This window comes from Ascidia mentula, chromosome 1 (genome assembly GCF_947561715.1).
Source record: "Ascidia mentula chromosome 1, kaAscMent1.1, whole genome shotgun sequence".
In the NCBI taxonomy this organism is placed as follows: domain Eukaryota; kingdom Metazoa; phylum Chordata; class Ascidiacea; order Phlebobranchia; family Ascidiidae; genus Ascidia; species Ascidia mentula.
Genome location: NC_138566.1, coordinates 14613996 through 14635690, shown reverse-complemented (window position 1 = coordinate 14635690; position 21695 = coordinate 14613996). Strand labels below are relative to the sequence as shown.

General features: G+C 36.7%; 1 protein-coding gene across 11 annotated transcripts; it reads left to right on the top strand.

The window, feature by feature from the left end:
* The first annotated feature begins 15217 nt into the window (after positions 1–15217).
* LOC145903828 (protein O-linked-mannose beta-1,2-N-acetylglucosaminyltransferase 1-like) lies at positions 15218–21121 on the top strand. Of its 11 annotated transcripts, none has more exons than XM_082992378.1 (15): positions 15218–15656; positions 15711–15813; positions 16805–16881; positions 17097–17210; positions 17275–17397; positions 17738–17946; positions 18294–18388; positions 18464–18503; positions 18563–18638; positions 19002–19186; positions 19250–19322; positions 19637–19765; positions 20328–20507; positions 20572–20717; positions 20776–21121. In XM_082992378.1, the coding sequence occupies exons 1-15, from the start codon at positions 15642–15644 to the stop codon at positions 20966–20968; spliced, it is 1758 nt and encodes a 585-aa protein (XP_082848504.1). In that variant the 5' UTR covers positions 15218–15641; the 3' UTR covers positions 20969–21121. The 11 variants fall into 11 exon arrangements, with proteins under 11 accessions (XP_082848504.1, XP_082848233.1, XP_082848156.1 ...); XM_082992107.1 differs by having other exon boundaries at positions 15219–15401; positions 15482–15656; positions 18294–18503; XM_082992030.1 differs by having other exon boundaries at positions 15219–15656; positions 18294–18503.
* Positions 21122–21695: the final 574 nt, after the last annotated feature.

The following is a 21695-nucleotide window of genomic DNA, read 5'->3' as shown; positions in this document are numbered from 1 at the left end:
TAGGGTATTAACAATTTTGAAGTTTATTTTCAGACATATTCCATTATTTATCTGTGAAACATCGCTTGCTGCTTGGAGTGCTAATGCTTTATCCACTTCATCCAACATATGTGTGCCTGTTGTTATAAAATGCTCTGCAACAAACATTGAAACTTAAAAAGTAATTACCTCTTAATTCCTCCAACAATGATCTTGGAGATCGGTATTGGGTTCTTATGGTGTATACTTCTTGATAAAATCTAAAAAAGGTTTCAGTGTAGGGTTTTAATAATACCAACATTAGGGAATGGTTGAAATACTGGAAATCTAAAAACTATATAAAAATATGAATGAGAACAATCTAAGCAATATTAAATTAAAATGACGTTTACATTCTGTAGGTTCTTATCCTTTAGTTTGATCATTTTGCTCTGCATAATACAAAACACTGTTTCAGGTTGTTGATGTAAAATCTTACCATTGTGCAAAGATGAAATTAATCTTTTTCTTTAAGGCTGGCAAATTTAACTGTGTCCTTTTAAAAAATCGATGGTATAAAACCGACCCTTCTACACGTTTCCTCATATGTACTGCTACTCGTACTCGTACAAAACGTTGTTTAGGAAAAAATTCACATCCAGTATTTTGTCCATCAGCATTTCACTCAACATGCTTGGTTTCAAATCTCGGCCGCAAAATGATTCTCGGAAAACCTGACTACCAACAAAACGTTGACGCACGAGACGCAAGTTGGGACAAATTTTTGTTGTAGTTTATCAACATTTTTTTTACCATGGTAATATAAACATAGACGGTAACATTCTGGAAATTGTTTGCTTGTTGAAATGAATTTAACAAAGCCGCCTTCTTCTATGTATTGCTCAAACAATATTTGTTTGAAGAATAATGCGATCCGTAGACTTCGCTGCAACAGTTTTAACCCCTTGTTCAAAACGAACAATTCATCTGGGACTACACGTTTATTGCTTTTCTTGCCACTTATATTCCTAAAAACAACAATGCATAATACGTCTGTTGGACTTTGTGGAGCTCACTGCTAATCTTCTTCTCTGTATCCAAATTACAATGGGAACAACGGCTAAAGGCAACGTTGTGAAATTTAGTTTCACAATATGCACTGAGATTGCTGTTGTCCGGGATGTGATCAAACAACGGCAACGTAAGTACAGATTGCTCATTCTGAAATTTCTCCTCGTTGCCACATGTCTTGCAAGTTTAATCCACAACTCTTTATTACGGAAGCAAAATTAAAAAGCATTAAAAATTCAGTGGGGTCCCGCTGCTCATTTAAATTAAAATTAAGGTGACTACAAATGTCTTCGACCAATTTCATGTATGATGAGGAATCAACATTGTTCAGTGTAAGATGATAAACTAAGTGACCAATCCTACCTTCTATCCTGGTTTTACTGGGAAAAACACAAGGGCGATCTTGTAACACAGAATTTAACCAACAGTTATTGTATAAATTTGGAAGACCGGCCAAAACTAGCTTGTTTTTAACAATACAAGTATTTAATTTGTCACTGCAACTGATCGATTCCTGGACAAGCGCAAACACCATCCAAATACGATATCGCGCAACGTCGAACTCAATCTTATCAATCCCAATTATGTTGTTTGCAATTTTTTCATACACACAAACCGCAACTAGACAGATCGCTCTGATGTACTAGTGAGTCGGATTTAAAAGAAAGGTCACGACCGGTTATCGAAACAAAAATCGGAATTATTCGCGGACTTCCAGTAGAATCATAAAGAACCATTTCGTTCTCAAAATGTTTAAACCACAAGATCACAAAATGCCCTTCGAAAAGAACTGGAATAAAAACATGCTCACACAAACGTTCGTTATGAAACATACCATGAAGTGCTTTGCGAATATTTTTGAATTGTTTGCCTGCAAAATTTCTCCCCCTGTAATAGTTGACACAAACCCAAAGGCGCCAGTCATACGTAAATTACAATAACAGAGTGTTCCGGAAATATAACAATCTACAACGTTGTCCGTTAACCAACCAATTGTTAAGTCGGTGTGTGTTTTCGTCAGGTTTTGAGTTAAAGAACGTAAGTTTTCCCACGAGGTCTACTGCAAAGAGAACACAAATCTAACCAAGAAACTGACTGGCGACAGGGCATGACGAGGGCGGTGTCAAAAATTGAAGTTGGGGTAAAAGGTATACGATGCCAAACAAAATCTGCAATTTTCTTAGCAGTCGTAAAATTTTTCATTTTGTTTTGTACAGTTTGTAAAAAATGTCATTGTCGGGGTGCACTCAAGTGTTAACATTGGTTGCGGAGAAAGTGATTTTTCGTTTTCGTATTTTAAAGGTTTACATACGACTTCCGAAGAGTAAAAACCGTTTTTTTTACATATGATGTTTACGTATAACTGATTTTAAACTTTGACTCCTCAACCAATGTACGTTTAGCAGTTTCAGTGTTGGTTTTCCACGAAAGCTCATTAACGATTCGGCAAAGAGTTTTTGTAAAACTTTAATGACATCATAGTATTTCAAAGCAAAATCGTCTATTCGAGCTATTCGCTTTCCATCAATTATGTTAAATCTCGAAAATGTTCCTCAATAATTCCTTGAGTTTTGTTATTGTAAAGCAGTGTTTCTTAACCTTTTTTGGATCACGAACCCCTAAAACATTCTTTGAAAAGCTATGGACCCCTTTGCAAGAAACACATTGTGTACAGCGAAACCTTATGGACAGAGGAAAATACGTGGATTTTCGGAATAATTTTATTTCGTTTCATGGACCCCTTAATGCATCTTCTCGGACCCCTTGGGGGTTCATGGACCCCAGGTTAAGAACCCCTGTTGTAAAGGATTGTTTGGTGGAGACAAAACTCTTTATCACATTGCAATCTTTCGAGTATGTAACAAACATGTTGCCCTGTTCGTTGGTGGATTTACCGTCGTGGAAATGCCGTGACAAATTCTGCTTAAAACCACATCTATTAAACGTTCACATAATTTCGGATTGGAATAGACATTGGCGCCAATTTGTGAGGAAGTTGGTGTCTTGTAACTTGTTTCCAAAAAATTTTCTAATTTCCGTTTGTACCGAACAAAAAATGGGGACTGTTTGTCCTGTAATTTATCTGTTTCTTTACTCGAAAAAACATAATCTGTGTGCCCTGCCACATCCTTGTCGTTGTCAGTGTCATCAAAATTGAATTTACCGGACGCATCTTTAGATTTCAAGCGGTTGTAATGAAATTCGACAAATGAGGAAGGAACTTTGCAGTTAGTCAAAAACATAAAACTTTCCATAGCCATATCTAGATCCGTAATATTCTCGCAATTAAAAAACAAACCGGTGTTATCGAATTTTAACAACAAATAATTGACAGTTTTGAACTTTGGCAGTGTTTGTTGCATAAAATTTTGGCTGCCTGCATTGCATGGCTGTAGCAATTACGGACCACAGTTTTCTGCAAATCGCCGTGCTCTTGAACGCCTGTTAAAATTCGATAACACCGGTTGTAAAATTTTATATTTTTGTCTCCCGAGTCTCCCGAGTCTCCCGACAAAATGCCTTTAAAACAGCGTTCCACATTGCCATCGAGCCATTAATGATAAGCAGTTTGGGTTTTAGAGACACGACTAATTGTGATCGCATCATGCTTCGATGTCACGCAAGTTGCAAGCGGAAGTGGTGCGCCACCTTTAGTTGGATTTCGAATTAGTAAGGTCTACACTTGAAACTCCAATAATTTTCATGTCGAGAGACCAGGTCGTTCGTACCAAGAGCCAGAATGATAAAATCTAATGACTCGAACCTTTTCCCGTACATGAGTTCCTCCGCTCCATGGTTCAGTGTTCCCCCTGGAATAGAAATGACACTTAACGTAAAAAGTTTACTTTTCGCCGATACCACCTGGGGGCAGACAATGTTCCTCCCGTTGCTGTCGGTCACCAACAACACTGAAGGAAGTGGTGACCCCTCAGCACGGAGGTAACATGTCTGCTTTCCGGAAACTCCAACTTTATATTTCTTGGGCGGCGTTCTTCTTCCCATCGTCGTTAAACACAGCAGTGTCGTGCGTCGTTTCACACGGATAGTCGTATCAAGTTGATAAATAGCAGTTTTCTGCAAGTAAAACAGATACGTTTAGTGTGAAATTTTATTTACTTAACCATACTGGCGGCAAATTTTATCAAAAATACAACCCAAACAAACTCGTAGAAGGCATATGCACTTAATATCCTAACGGCTCCTTATTGATGTATTTTCAGACATATTCCTAAAATGTATTTTTTTTTCGACTTTCCAACCCAGGATATCCTAGCAAGAATTTTGATCGACTTTTTAGCTTGTCATACGTGTAGGGGGCCTTGGCCAATAGTGCTATTCGCCCACCTCAAATGGGATTATTTATTCGTTTGGTTCCGACTTCCTGTCAACAATGGGTCTTATAGTCTCAATGCTGCCAGTGAAGGTTGACTGAAAATGCATTGGTTTAAACAGAAGTTCAATAAAAAAGGCGTCCAACAAGACCAAAAAAAACAGCCTGGCCCTCGAATACTTGGTGTTTTTCATCCTCGATTATTTATGCTTTGTCTCAACGTTAGATTTTTCCACACAAGAGAAATTACCAATGCATGCTTTTAAGTGAAAAACTCCTATCTAAACATAATACATTTATGCATTTTCATTTGATGTCCCTCAAAATATTACAGCATTTATTTAGGCAAGCCCTGTGCAAAATTTGAAAAAATCCTATGTACCGGAAAGGTTTAAAATGTTTGCCTATACAAGAGACTTTGACGCCAAGCTGTACGCGGCAATGGGCTCTATGCCGTCACGGCCGGCGACCTGCAGTTAAGTTCATTTCGCTGGGAAATTTGAAATGAGTTGGTATTTTTACTTATACCACGTTCATCAGCAGGCTCCAGGCAAGCCCTGTGCCGAATTTAAAAAAATCGTATGGACCGGAAAGGTTTCAAATGTTCGCCTATATCACGCGACTACACTACTATCTGCTTGATACATGACCGCATCAAATTTACATGTTTTGTTGCCTTAAAATATATCTTGTATCAACGAATATTGTCAGAGTCGATACCGTGTTAAAGTTACATTTGATGTTTTTGGATAGTCATTGTGTTCTAATTTGTGTATGTACTTGTGTTTTGTTTTTGACATATCCTTTAACGTTGTGTTCATTCAAGCGTGAAATATATTTTATGTGTATTTATTACCACCGTCATTTCGGCGAAATGGAAATTGGTTAAGACCGAAATTATTTCACGCATGAATGAATACGACTTCAAACGATTGTGTTCACACAAAATAAGCATTAACTCAAGAAAAAAACAAAAATGAGTTGTAATAACAAACATTTTAATCAGCAAGGTCTCCAATATTTGCAAAACAATATCTACACTTTAAAATTGCAATTTTTGAACACCTATAAAGTATATCGCAACGAAATGGGTTTGACTGCGCTCACGCTGTGTGAATCCCAGCATTCGCGTATTTTCGGCGCTGCATACAAGTGCCAATTTAATAATGTTCCGGGCCATAGAATTTTTCAAAAATTGGTGTAGAATAGGCTCAGAACATGTAGATCACATTACAATAGTGTTTTTTGAACACCTATAAAGTATATCGCAACGAAATGGGTTTGACTGCGGTCACGCTGTGTGAATCCCAGCATTCGCGTCTTAAAATCGTTGGTGCGTTAATCAATGTAAGGCCAGACATGTTATTTTACCCAATAATTTTAAAGGCCGATGTGATCTACATGTTCTGAGCCTATTCTACACCAATTTTTAAAAAATCCTATGTCCCGGAACATTATTAAATTGGCACTTGTATGCAGCGCCGAAAATACGCTAATGCTGGGATTCACACAGCGTGACCGGAGTCAAACCAATTTCGTTGCGATATACTTTATAGGCTATTGTAATGTGATCTACATGTTCTAAGCCTATTCTACACCAATTTTTAAAAAATTCTATGTCCCGGAACATTATTAAATTGGCACTTGTATGCAGCACCGAAAATACGCGAATGCTGGGATTCACACAGCGTGACCGCAGTCAAACCCATTTCGTTGCGATATACTTTATGTGATCTACATGTTCTAAGCCTATTCTACACCAATTTTTAAAAAATTCTATGTCCCGAAACATTATTAAATTGGCACTTGTATGCAGCGCCGAAAATACGCGAATGCTGGGATTCACACAGCGTGACCGGAGTCCAACCCATTTTGTTGCGATATACTTTATAGGTGTTCAAAAAACGCTATTGTAATGTGATCTACATGTTCTAAGCCTATTCTACATCAATTTTTAAAAAATTCTATGTCCCGGAACATTATTAAATTGGCACTTGTATGCAGCGCCGAAAATACGCGAATGCTGGGATTCACACAGCGTGAGCGCAGTCAAACCCATTTCGTTGCGATATACTTATTGCAATTTTAAAGTGTAGATATTGTTTTGCAAATATTGGAGACCTTGCTGATTAAAATGTTTGTTATTACAATTCATTTTTGTTTTTTTTCTTGAGTTAATGCTTATTTTGTGTGAACACAATCGTTTGAAGCCGTGTTCATTCATGCGTGAAATAATTTCGGTCTTAACCAATTTCCATTTCGCCGAAATGACGGTGGTTATTTATTTATCAATACCGATAAAGATATTAGCAAAGCCTTCCTGACCTCTTGGACATCTCCAAGATGCACCCATGAGTTTGTGTTATATGGTGGTATTTTACTACCAAGAAAAGGCCTGCCTAACCTGCTGTGGATTGTGAATGAATTATATTTTATCTGAGTTTATGAACAAAGAAATACGGGTCTGGTGTACTTTTAGCACCACACCTAATATCTCAGCTATCCCTAGCACTACAAACCTGAAACTTCACACGAATGTTAAATGACACCTTACGAGTTACCATGCCAAAAATGACGTCATCACCTATGACGTAACGAAATTTACAACACTTCAAAGTTTTCCTCTCTATACGCGCTACGCCCGTCAACGAACTGCAATAGCATACTCCGTAAGGTACAACACCCACAAAACAAAAGTGTTGTTTAATGAAAATTTAAAAGTCTCACAAGTAACCTGCTTGCGTTGTGCGACTATTACTGATTTATTAAATGCCTTCTTAAGCAAACACCCCAAAGTAGACCGCAGTTATTACAAAAAAAAAAACACACAGCATGTACTCTTTTTACCACTGCAAATTGTCAGGATCTTAAAGCAAACACCACTGGTCCAATAGAGTCCATTGTGGCATCATCAGAAAGGTCTAACCCTCTACTTTACACCAAAGTTAGATTTCAAGATATATTTCGATTGTGCGACACCTAGTGGCGCTTAGAACAAAGACAATTTACAAAACATTGTGACGTCACAAGCAAACTACCAATCGAATCGAAACTTGCATCGATCGAAAGACATGTCCTTTGTGACAAAGCGTATCAAATTTTAGCTTGCAGCAACCTTTACTTTTGGGTTGGGAGCCCATCAAAGACCCCCACCTACTTCGCTCGTATACACGCAAAAAGGCCGAAACCGACCATGTGTACTTTTAGCACCACATATTCGATGGGTCGTAGCGTGAAAAGTAGAGACCCCATAGGGTCGGTTGATGCATCGTGTGGAAGGTCTATCTTTCTACTTTACCATCCTCCGAAATTCAAGTACCTACTGTGTTTGTGCGACACCTAGTGTCGCCTAAATCGAGAACGATTTATCAAACATTGTTTATTTTTATCCAACATTGTTTCACTGTTTACATTGTTTATCAACCCCACCTAATACGCTCGTGATCAAGATGGGGGTCTAACTTAAAATTACGAATGAACTTCTGCTTCTGTGATTCAATTTTTATATGCATCCCCTGTAACATTTTTGTGTTTTTTAAAATTAGTTACGTGCCACCTTTGTTTGTGACGGAGGAATACAGGGTGGGCATTCCCCGTAAACAAAACCTTTTTTATTAGAAATGCTCATATGCGTTCTAACGGTTGCTACGAATGGCACCTTTTTTAAATGAAAGGAATATTGCTTCAATTGACCATCTTAAAACGGTACATAATATAGATCCACCCCGCAGCTAATTTGTCATGTGTGGCTGTGTGAGCCTCACATAAGCTGATGAAACATAGAAATCTATGCTAAAACGTTTGTTGTTAACAAACAAATATTTGAGTTTAAATACTGCACTAAATTGTGCACAATTTGTACCGTCTACATTCGCGCATATTTCTTTGTCACAAAGTTATATTGAGGATCACAAATGCTGATCCAGCTGTAAGGTGGTTCTTTAGCATTCACCTCTTAAAACCGAAGACCTGTAATTTCTATGAGCAGTAGCAATTAAGATATCAACCTCAATTAAGCCATTTCCTCACTTACCTGTTGTTATTTTGTATGTTGTCATTCTCTTGCCGTGCCGAGGTGGTGGAGCGGGTGTTTGTAACACAACCCTAGGTTTTTTCAACCCTAACCCTGGTTTTTTGTTTAACCATAGAATACTAAAACATGGAATGGAAACTCCGCTGAAAGTGCGCCGTCACGCATGAGTAACACTTTACGCGAAATTAAAAATGCATTGGGTTAAATGCGATTTTGGTGTTTTTTAAGGGGCTTAAAAACCCATTAAATAGAACAAAATTTAAAACTTTTTTTAAAAAACAATAAGTTTGGTCCCTCGTCTTTCGAAATATGTGGACGATTTTGAATAAATCGTGTCGCATCATTTTTTAAGGCGCTTTGCTGTCTACTACCTTTTGGGTCAAAATATGAACAAATAATTGCGCGCTTTTGCTGTTTGCAAGCAGTGGGAGGCTAAATCGAGTAATATTATCAACTACTATGCTTGTTATGTAAAATCAACTAATTGCTAATTATGTTTTTTTCTAGGACAGTATCTCTGCACACAGTAATGCGGTTGTTTGGGAATATTTATTTTGCAAAAACAGGGCATTTGACAAACGATAGTATGGCTGCTTTTTTCTACGATTCCTGTATCTTGATGAAGATGGAGAGGAAGATATTATAATGAACCAAATTATTAAAATTAGGAAATACCTAGCCAACACCATGTTCATACTGCTGAGTGCAAATGTTGCTAGTAAAGTCCAACACAAAACAACATTTTTGTGCATAATATGGGTTTAAAAAAGTTAAGCCTTGACATAATATATGTTGATTGCTTGCAAATACTCAAGGACAGTGGGAATACTTCCAATATAAACCAACTATAACTTGTATACAAGTGTTTGCATATGAGCAAATTCTGAAAACTTTCATCTTTTTCTTCAACATGACATGTTTCTCTCAGAAGCATTTTAATACATATCTAAATCAAATTCTGTTGTGTTTTACTTAAAACTAATCTGCGAAGAAAAAAAATGACTAGTGAAAAAGGGTATTTTTAATATATAAAGGTCCAATTTGGCTGAAACAAAAGGCAATTATGTTTAGTTCAACAAAACATTACATATTTTCAACTGTGTCATAAGCATTCAACCAACTGTTATGATAAGAGTAAAAAAATATACTTCTGTTATGTGTGCAATAGTTTGACAAAAATGATTTCCATCCAATTTGATTTGTTTTCTTCTCAGGGATATTAGACTAATCAACACTTAAGGTCGAACTTTCGGACAAAAAAGCCAATATACAACCATATATTTACAATGAAATCAAATAGAAAACTCAGTGATGTGTGGGAAAAATGTATAAAGTAGATTACTAGTACAACAAAAGCAGGTTCATTGCTATTCACAGAGCTCATATGTGGCATGAATTGCTCAGAACCAATGGAATATAAAAAATGACACAAGAATTTATTTAATTATGTCAATATTTTTTTAGATAATTACCACTATTTATTTATTATTTAATATTATTTGCATAAAAGATGAAAAACGGCCAGATTTAAGTATGGTTAACCAAGTAAATACAATCTTTAAAATTAAGCAGCAAAATTTGGCCCCATTTTATCTGGTTTACAAAGGCTACAATCTGACATTTTGGGCCAAAAACTACTTCATGTAGTACTGCACTATCTGTCCAACATATGTCTTTACAAAAAGCGGAGTTATGAAACATTTTGATACATACCCAATAATGACTGCAAATATGTGACCTCTGGGTCAGTCTGTTTTGTTCATATATTAGGTTTCTGAATCCCATGATTGCTTTTTAGGCAGATATGCAAATCTAAAACATTACGTCATCACTTGTATGACGTAATTACATGTCTTACGTCATCTTTGAGGTTGACGTGAAGACGTATTAACAATTTTTTAGTCTGTAAGGTGACTGGTAACACACGGTCAAAAAGTGCATTATAGCGCGTCATAATTAAAATCATCCACATATTTCAAAAGATTAAGGATGAAACTACTTGAATTACATTTAAATAAATTCTTGTGGTTACATTAACTTAGACTTTTTCGCCGCCGAAAAACGCCAAAATCGCATTTAACCCAATGCATTTTTCATTTTGCGTAAAGTGTTACTCATGCGTGACGAAAAGAGTTTCCATTCCATGTTTTAGTATACTATGGTTAAACCCACTATTTGACAATATTTACCCTAATGATTTGTTTTCGATTGAAACCACTCACTATAACCTTTTTGCAAACGTAACTCTAATGTATTTGTGCCTGTGCAACTGATGAATGACGGCCGTCTTGCCCTGTCAGACAGAGACTTTCTACTGTGTAGTGACCGTCGTCAGCCACCACCAGCAGTGATGACGGGTCGTTGCTCTCACATCTCACTTCAATCGAACAGAGAAATGTCAAAAACAACACGATGGGATTAAATCGCTTACAATATGTTTTCATTGAAAGGGTAAACTCTTTACAATTGTGTATTGAATACCAATTCATTCTGACAGAGTTGTTGTTTCGTTTAACCCAACCTATGCGGTGGTGCGTCCATTGTACGATAGCGCGAAGATTTGAGGTTGGTCACGTGGATAAAGATCTTTTGACAAACGGCTTATCTGATCGTCGAGATGTGTTGTGTCCTGGCATCCCCGCCTGATACTTTCCTTGATATTGCATTTCTAGTACCGCAGCGTTCAATACGAGAGTAAGACGGGCCGCGACCGAAGAACAAGTGCGATGAAATCAATTGCGAGACGACATTGTTTCAACCTATTATGCCATCAGTGCTGCAGGTGACTGACGACAGTCACCATAAAGTAGAAAAGCCTCTGCATGATGTTGCACAATCCAAAGCTTCGTTACGGTTGTAAAATGATTATGATTAGGACTTTCAACTGAAAATAACACATTAGGGTTATGATTTTCAAACAAAATAACAGGGTTAGGGCGAAAAAAACGAGGGTTAGGGGTTTTTGGCCCAAACTTCAGGGTTGGGATTCCCAGACAGACGGCAGCGATACATTAATGAGTGAATCCAACCGTAATGTCCTGCAACCGGTCATTTACACCTGCAGCTGGAGCCAACTTCTACCAGTACGCATGCATCCCCCAATTGTAGATCTACCAGGCCACCATGGATACCCCCTCTCAACCCTCAAAGATATTTTATCACACATCCGCCAATTCTTCGTAACCCTTTACACCGACCAACATCTCCCTGAAGACATTGTACTCTACATTTTTCGGTTCGATTCGTTGTTGGGGGTATTGCACTCATGTTTCCTTAGCCTTCATCTGAAAGCATGACCTTCCTCACAGTGTGGGTATGTAGAACAGAATATTTTGCTTTTGGGAAAATCGTCCTCAATGTCTATTTAAAATAGAATCCATTGGACTTGTATTACCCATGTTTGAACACATCACCTGCACAATACTTACGATACAAAATCAGGGACCGTAGAAAAACATACAGGCGAAAAATCATGACAGCGGTAAAAAAAAAGCAATTTGCTTAAAGCGCTTTCTCCACTGGAGAAAAAGAAATTATCCCCACAAAGGATTACGGCACTCCCACCATCTTTGACATTGGTTTTGGAATGAGTAAATGTTATCTTTCCTTGTTACTAATAACCTTTCCTGGAGGCTCATTTACTATCATCAAACCTAGAAAAGGCGCCTTCTACAGTTCATGTGATAGCGTAAATTGTTTCGTCTAGCCTGCCTGCGTTTCGGTCTAGCGTTTGGTCATTAATTCATTCAATATATTCTATTCTGATTTAATTGTATACGAGACTCATGCAATGCTAGCTCTATAGCACTATACTGTTTGGATTCACAAGGCTTAAAAAGAAGGGACAACTGAGAATTTTTTTTCTGGATAAAGTACAAGGGAGCCGGGTCTGCTGACTCGAGGCATATTTGCCTTGACGGACGATAAACTAATGTGAGGTTCACCTTAGGGTCTTTAGCCTTCATCATGTCGTGTTGAAGTGTACGAACAGCGACTCCACGCTTACATTGCATAATTACAAAGGGTTGATCTTCACAACATCAGCACGTACGACTAATATATAAACAATATATTTTCCGTGTAAGCTACAAACAGGTCTCATCAGTGCAGTTGGTGTGACTACCAGACGAATTTGCTGACCGAATATGTTGATGACGGTGATCACCACAAAGTGGAAGTCTTTGCTTGGCTGTTTGGTCAGCAAAGTCGTCTGATAGTCACACCAGCTGCACTGATGAGACCTTCCAGATCGAAACACTGGCCATCTGTATGTAGCTTACACAATTCATATTATTGACATTACTTTAATAAATTCTTCATTGGAAATTCACCACAGTTTACTGGCGATAGAAAAAGATAATTAAATAAAACCGTTTGCAACGTAAAACGCATACCGTTTTACTATTGAAACATTTGATAATTTCAGTCAATTTTTGCACAGGCACGCACCAAACAATGGCATGACGAGGTAAATGAAAGTTCAGTGGGAGCGTTGCAATGATAGACGAATTTGGAGGTGTCCAGTCAGGGTAAGATGTGTTTTAGGATTATAATACTGTTCTTCCTACGCAATCCGTAAAAATGTATTTTTAACCTAAACTGTTTCAAAGGACTGTCGACGAACAAGTTCTATTAGATAGGGCTCATTTCTTGAAAAGAGCCACCTATCCATTAATCAGGTTATTATCATAATGTACTTTTGGACGTCAGAAGTAACTCAAGACGTGATCATGAAAGAGGCTTCGATTTTAAATAAAGTGTGCATTGACTGGTGCAACTTTATTCGTGAGGTAACATTGACAGTGGAATTGTGACATGGCTGCTGGCAGTTATACTGTAGTATTAACACACAAACAGATTTGTACGGAAGACCTGCTACGGCAACCAAATGTGATTGGAGGGCCGGGCCACATCGTTGCTATAGACGAAAGTCTGGTGGCCAGAAGAAAAGCCGGTTCGAACGCCCAAGCGCGACCTGTCAGGGAGCAATTGTTTTTTTGGGGGGGTAGATCTGACAACCAAGTAAGACTACCATACATTCACCCTTCTTTGCTTTAAATGTTTCTCCCGTCAGGAACTGTTTCATTGAGTTGGTGGCTCAACGCGACCGGGCTACCCTTGAAGAAGTAATTACCAGGAAAATAGGGGCTGGCTCCGAAATTTGGTCTGACCAGTGGGCTGCCTACGACAACATATCTCGTATGTTACAAAAAGAAGACCTCTTGTTCAATGCACTTACACAAAGTTTTATTTTGCAGACTTGCCCCAGCAATATGTACATCGCACGGTGAACCACTTGTATTTGTTTGTGGCGCCTGACGGGGTTCATACTAATGATATTGAAAGCCTGTGGTGCGATTGCAAAAGATAATTCAAGCGAATGAATGGAGCTTATAGGGACTTCATTCCTTCGTACATTGATGAGTGGCTTGGGCCACGAAAAAGGGACAAATCTCTTTACTTCGCTGATTTAATTCGTGCCATCGCATCGAACCCACGTTATCAAGTGTGGTTCTACATCACATTTGCTCTATGGAGCAACATTAAACTCATCCTTACAGAAGGAAACACAAAATACTTAAGCTAGTTTTTATCCGTCAAACACTTACGTATTACATTGCTTTAGGTGCAAGAAAAAGACGAAATGATACATAAAGCAGCAGGCAACGGCAATTGACCAAGAAGATATGCAGGCAGATAAAAGAATCGTCCTTTTTTAAAAAAAAAAACAAATAAAATCGAAGTCAAGCATTTCAAAAAATATATATCGTGATTAGTATGAGATGAAGGGTATTTACACAGGAGATGTCGCCGATGTAAAACCGAAAATTAGTCACCAAAAATGATTTTCTGCGATGCAAGGTATTTTCAAAATTTAGTGTAAATCCTAATCCAGTAGATGTCGCGCAAAACAAAGCCAAAAGGCGTTGCCCCAAAACAACTAATTGCGAAGCCCCATCACTGTACTTCTATGCAAGCAAGTTTCTTTTTCGGGAAATGCCCTTCTCGAACTTTCTGCGTAACAGAGCATATTTGTGTATACACAGGTGCCGGGGTTTCGTTGCGCAAATCATCCTTGTTCTAAACGACACTGGGTGTCGCACAAACACAGTAGGTACTTGAATTTTGGTGGATGGTAAAGTAGAAGGATAGACCTTTCACACGATGCATCAACCGACCCTATGGGGTGCCTACTTTGGACGCTACGACCCATCGAATATGTGGTGCCAAAAGTACACATGGTCGGTTTCGGCCTTTTTGCGTGTATACGAGCGAAGTAGGTGGGGGTCTTTGATGGGCTCCCAACCCAAAAGTAAAGGTTGCTGCAAGCTAAAATTTGATACGCTTTGTCACAAAGGACATGTCTTTCGATCGATGCAAGTTTCGATTCGATTGGTAGTTTGCTTGTGACGTCACAATGTTTTGTAAATTGTCTTTGTTCTAAGCGCCACTAGGTGTCGCACAATCGAAATATATCTTGAAATCTAACTTTGGTGTAAAGTAGAGGGTTAGACCTTTCTGATGATGCCACAATGGACTCTATTGGACCAGTGGTGTTTGCTTTAAGATCCTGACAATTTGCAGTGGTAAAAAGAGTACATGCTGTGTGTTTTTTTTTTTGTAATAACTGCGGTCTACTTTGGGGTGTTTGCTTAAGAAGGCATTTAATAAATCAGTAATAGTCGCACAACGCAAGCAGGTTACTTGTGAGACTTTTAAATTTTCATTAAACAACACTTTTGTTTTGTGGGTGTTGTACCTTACGGAGTATGCTATTGCAGTTCGTTGACGGGCGTAGCGCGTATAGAGAGGAAAACTTTGAAGTGTTGTAAATTTCGTTACGTCATAGGTGATGACGTCATTTTTGGCATGGTAACTCGTAAGGTGTCATTTAACATTCGTGTAAAGTTTCAGGTTTGTAGTACTAGGGATAGCTGAGATATCAGGTGTGGTGCTAAAAGTACACCAGACCCAGAAATACAGCATTGCTTCTTTGCACTTAATGTGGTACGAATACGAATAGGCCTACTGAACTTAGATCATTGGCTCCCAATCTGTTTATCGTTTGTAATTTGTTTTGCATGAAGTGGCCGAAAACTTTTTGGATTCATGCTTTGATGCAAAGTCAGTTTTGTAAAATGAATTGAAACTGACATATTGGCTCTGTTCTGTTGTCGTGCAAGTATGTTCAAATACACACAACCTTAACACCAAGCGTTGATTGTTGGTATAACCTGAAAATAAAAAATGTCAACATGTATGGTAAGATAGACAAACTTTTGTGATGTTTCGTTAAAAATAAATCGTATTTTTTAGAAGTGGGTTTGCATGGTATTGCTTGGAGCAAACTTGTTTTATCTAAAATGGCTTCTTACCTTACATTTTCTTCATGAAGAAGAAGCATGCTTTATTAATTGTGGTAAGAAATTTCTTTAGCTGTTCAATGTTAATATGGCCACCAATATTGCTGCTTGGCCAATATAATTATATGTTGCTTCAAATTTTATCAACGAAAAAAACACCATCAAAATTATTGTTGTTGAAATAAATGGCATCGGCCACAGAATAATACCTTCTTCAAATATATGTTACGTGAAATGGTTGTGCCTAAATAATCATGTTTTTCTGTGTACAAAAATATGGTTTTGTTTTAAGCTGTTTGTTGTAAAATATGTCAGTTGTACCACCTTGTACATATATGACAGCAAGCCAAATTTCCACATAAAAGGTTAATAAAATAACAAACATTTGGAAGTACATGTTAATGATGTTTGTTATGACAAATTTATCCCCATGGCAAATCAGTGATAATGCGGGTATGTTTTATATTTATGTAGAGGTAAAAATATATTTTGTTTATTTGAAATCAATGTTATGCATAGAGAACAAATATTGTATTCAGCATATTTTGTTTGTTTTTTTCTGGAAGTTACCAAACAAAAAATGGAAAAATCTATGTCCAACAACATGTTACTGAATTACTTATAAAGAAAAAGGAATCCAAAATTTTTTGTTCCAACTTTAAACCAATTATTAGTTATTTATCCCTAAACATTGGCCACATGGTGAGGTTTATAGAGATGAGTGCATCGAAAACAAATATTTAGTACAAAAAAAATCCTAGCATATTATTAGTTGCAACTACAAGAATAAATAAATACTTTAAAAAGGGTGAGTGCGCAATGCTATTTTGAAATAACAGTAGGAAATGAACACAAATCGTCAAAATGATTACTTTTGATTCGCCAGGAGTTGGAACAAAATTTGGGATTCCTTACCTCCAAAAATAAGTGCATATTTGTGCTAAGTTGAAGCAAAATCTGAGACTATGGTGTAAAAATGAACTTTTGGTAAAAATATAATGGATGTACCCACACAGAACTATCTTTTTACTGATGAAACCATTTTAGAAAACCAGAATCTAAAAAATGTTGACGACTTGGTCAGTGAACAATCAAATTATACTCTTCCCTCCCTTTTATTAGAGGTAAATAACATTTTTTTCAATTGTGTGTGTTATCATGTCAAGGACTCTCAGTGATGTTTGAGGTCGAGCATCCTCATCCTTTACCCTTTCAAAATAGATTTTGTGGTCAAGTTTCAGTGCTGCAATGGGCATTGCATTTTTTTCACTTCTAAATCTATTTTCCCTATTTTTTTTAACTATTCTTAATTTTTTTGATAAACCTGCCATTGTTTTAGGTTTATTCAAGCTCCAATTCTGTCAAACTTTCTATAAACAGTGAAATTGTTCATATACATGATGGTGCAGTGTCTGGACGAGGTCTACACATGCTTATGGTGCACCCTGTCACAGTTAGTTTGGTTCACTTAGTTGAAATAGTAGAAAATTTGACACACATTGTGACTTCTGCTGTAGGGAAAAGTGTTCGAAAAACATATTTTTGATAGTTTCTCTACTGGTGATAATCTTTACCTGAATGATGTTCTGAGAGAGCAAAAAAAATGTGAAGATGATTACATTATTGTGTTTGCTGTAAAAGTAAGTGCATTTTGTCAAATAAAGATTGAAGTGAATATGCAGATAAAAAACGAGAGTTTTTGCAATTATATTTGTATAAAGCCAAAGATTTCTAGTGAATGTCAGCTATTTTTTACTCTTGAAATAATTTTGTTATCATCTGTGCTTTTGTAAATTATTTGTGTTAAGTTAGAAACACATGCACAGAGATCTTTTGGATATTAAACTTACAAAGATGTTTAATATGTTCAATAAAGGTGATTTTTGTTGATCCTACTGACTACACAGCAATTATGCTTGAACTTCAGACAATCTAGAATTTGCTTTTTTCAATTATTTAATGTTTTATTGTTTGTTTTAGGATGAAGCATCGTACAAATTGTCTAAAACCTCACGAAAACTAATAACTGAGCTAGGAAGCAAACACATTTTTAATCTAAAATGGAGAAGTTTATGGGCAATGATCAGTTGGAACAGAGGTCTTCTAATAGATGAAATTATGATGCACACTGAAAATATTTCGTCATGGCCTGATCCAGTTCAATCAAGGAGTTTGATTCCACTAAATGTGTAAATAATGATGTGTTTACATAAAGTGCTGCAGAGTTTTGCTCATCATGGTTTTTCACCCTTCAACAAGTAATCATGTATAGCAAATTTTCAAAGCTGTGAATCAACAGCCAGATGTATTTCTGTAAAATGTCTTTATTCAGATTTTGGTTAACAAAGCATTGTAACAAATTTTTATATACAGGAAATAAATTGTCATGAAAAGATTGAGGTTTGAAATGCAATGCAGTTATAAAACTTTGCACAAAATTTTCTGCTGCCTTTTCACAATTTAGGCAAAAGTTTTTAAAAATTTGTGCATCTGTAATAAATATATTGCTACATGACTAACATAAGTTTTTGTTTAGGAATGTTAAGGAATCGAATTGCAACTGGTCACTTTTGACAGAAAATAAACATCGTTCAGAGTTTTGTACAAAGTACTTGGGCTACACTGATGTTTGTAAGTGTTCCTCAAATACAGTATATAAACAGTTGGAAGCACAAGTTACCTTCAGAACTGTCTCCTTTGTTCCAGTTCTTGTGATTGCAGGAAACCGTCCGAAATACCTTTTTAGGTGGTTTACGGCAACATTGCTGCACTAAAAAAAATTCAACGAATATTTTGTGTTTCTAGAATGCTTCAGTCTTTGGTGTCTGCTGAAGGATTTAACAAAAATATGGTTGTAGTAATCATTGATGGTTTCTTTGAGGTATAATAGCATTGATTTAAATATAGGTTTTTAAAAATATCAATACAATAATGTTCTATATTGAACTAAGCTTTGTAAGCAAGGTTGTGGTGTTCGATGTGTATTGTATAACCTACATATATATTAAACCTTTTTGTAAGATATGACATTGAAGCCTATCAGTAAAAAAATACCAAAAATAAGGGGAAATCTTTACCAAGTTTTTTTGAATGCAAAATAGATGTTAGATTGGGGTGTACCTCTGTTTAATGCAGAGTAAAATTAAATTTTGCTGTAATTAACTTAAATATATTGTGCCTGTAATTCCCACTGCAAGTATAGGTTTTAGGCATTTCATCATTGTATTGTTTTTGCAACTTTAAGGAGACAATGGATGTAGTGAAACTTTTTGGTCTACAAGGAATATACCACATGCCCTCTGGTGTAGGCAGTGCAAGAATTTCACAAGCATATCTATCTGGCTTTAATGTTATTTTTAGTTTGTTTTCATCAGCAAAGTACTGCATTGTGTTCGAGGAAGATCTTGACATTTCACCTGACGTCTTTAGGTACTTTTTAAATGATATTTGACAATAATTGCTTAGAACATTGTAACTACGACACTTCTTTAGATATTTCAGTGACACAGTTCAATTGTTGGACATTGATGACAGCTTATATTGCATATCAGCATGGAATGATCAGGTAATTTTTCTCTACATAGTTTTGCTTCATAAAACTATTGCATAAATGTACAAAATGTTTTAGTTTCTAACACCAAACTGTTTTGTACACACTGTCCAGTAATTTTAGACATTGTAAATTTTTTAAATAGTTTAATTGGAATAAAAAACAAGTTTTCTGTCCACATGGTCAGTATAAAGAGTGGAAGTTGTGCAAAATTGGGTACAGAGAATATTGCAAAACATAATTTTGAAAAAAATTGAGTCACCTTAAAATAAGGTTGGAAACAATTGATGTTGGTGATTTGTTGTCAATTTTGTGTTTATTTTTGACAGGGGTACATTCACAGTTCTGAAGATGCTTCCCTTCTGTATAGAGTGGAAACTATGCCAGGCTTGGGTTGGTTATTGAAACAAACCCTTTTTGAAGATGAATTGAAGTGGCAGTGGCCTGGCCCAGACAAGGTTCATATCCAGCTAATCATTGCTGGCTAATATTTTCATTTTATACTTGTTACTTGTCCTGTGAATTACCATTGGCTGTTCCAAAAATTAGCATAGGGTGGCAGTAACCCATGTAAGGCTTCTGAGAAGTGTGGTGTATCTTCTCCATTTTAAAAACTTTAACTATTTAATTCCCAGCAGTATAGCAGCGGCTTGTGATGTCCAAAGATAAGAGATTTCAAAGCCACTTTGATCACAATGTTATGGCAGTAAAAAAATCAATAAACAAGCCTAAAGTTAAGTCAAAACCCCAAATTAGTTTACTTTCATAGACTTCGGCAGGGGTTGAATGCAGCCGGTGAATTGATACAACTTTAGGGAGCCCCATGAACATCTTTGCTAGCTTAGAAACTGAGTGATTTCTATCGCTAAGGTTTGTCTCCTGCTACAATTCCTTTTCCCTCGTCACAATGTTTGTTCTCAAGGGCTTTAACTGTAGGTTTGTCAGGTCTAAAGTAAAGTAAATTTTTTTTTATTTTATTGTTGCCGTTACTAATGTGTAGAAATGTATTTGTTTCTCTAGTTATGGGATTGGGACATGTGGATTCGAAGTCCTGAGATCCGAAAGGGAAGGGAATGTATTATTCCAGATGTTTCAAGAACTTTTCATTTTGGAAAAAGCGGCATAAACATCAATAAACATTTTTATGATCTTTATTTCGCCAATAGAAAATTTAACCAAGATGGGACTGCACGGTTACAGGTGTATTAAACATACTACTTGATTGACATATGTGTTAACTGACTCCTATGGTTTATATTTTCAGAATGTGTATGACTTGCAAAAGGATAAATACGAAAATATGCTTCACAAGTTGGTCCGAAATGCTCGTATTATTGATGGAAAAGAATTTCCTTGTAATGACAGTTTTGTTCCTAGAAATGTTTCCAAACAACATGTTGTATATTTTAGGTAAGTGTGAACGAGATTTTGTCAAGTTTAACAAACGCAAAATCAATTGTGGTATTAGATCAGAGGAATCCAGAACCTTCTTGGAGATTGCGAAATGTCTTCATATCTGGGACCTAGATGTTCGTGGATTGCATAAAAATGCTTTTCGTACCTTTATTAAAAGTACCCCTGTTATTTTTGTTAGTTATCCAGATTCTCCGTATAGTATTTACAAACCAGAAAGTATTGTTCCTATTTCATTTGGACAGTAATTTTCATTTATTCATATATGTGAGGTGCAATACATACGTAAACATCCCCATGATTTAAGCTTTCGATATTCACACAAAAAGTTTGTCGCATGTGACGTGTATCAAACCAGCAATGTTTTTGTTTTTTTTTGTCACATACAATACTGAACTTTACTTGACTTGTTTTCTGTTATTGCTAGCTGTGAAAAATGCGGTGGTTTGGTTGAATTCTTTGAAAGGCAGCGTATGGTGGTCTTAAGCCACGGGCGTCCTCAACATAACCTTGATGTCCCCACAGACGTTCAACCCCGATCCACCTACAGTGTGCTTCTGCGTTGAATATCTCTTTCTCCCAGAAAGACAATATTGTCATTGCTGCGTTACAAGGGCCTTAGGGCTGCACACACATCAAAACAAAGCCGATAGGAAAAAATGCGATAATTTTGGTAAAAAAACGTTTATCTTGGGGTAAAGAGCTGTCTGAAAGATTGATTTAAAAGTTTTACTCAGCTATCTTGGGGTTCATTTTCAAAAACCGCTGTTCCAGAGAATAATCATGTAATTACAACTTGCTATAAGTTTAACAAGTTACGCTTATTGCGATGTCATGACGTAAATGATAATATGAGAGCGCTTAATAGTGTAAAGAGCCTGCATGGGCAGTGGCCTGCGCATGTAATACATCTGGTTGGTCTGATTACGATAGTAGAGATCCCCTACGTATATGTGAAGGTTGCCTGGCAAGTTG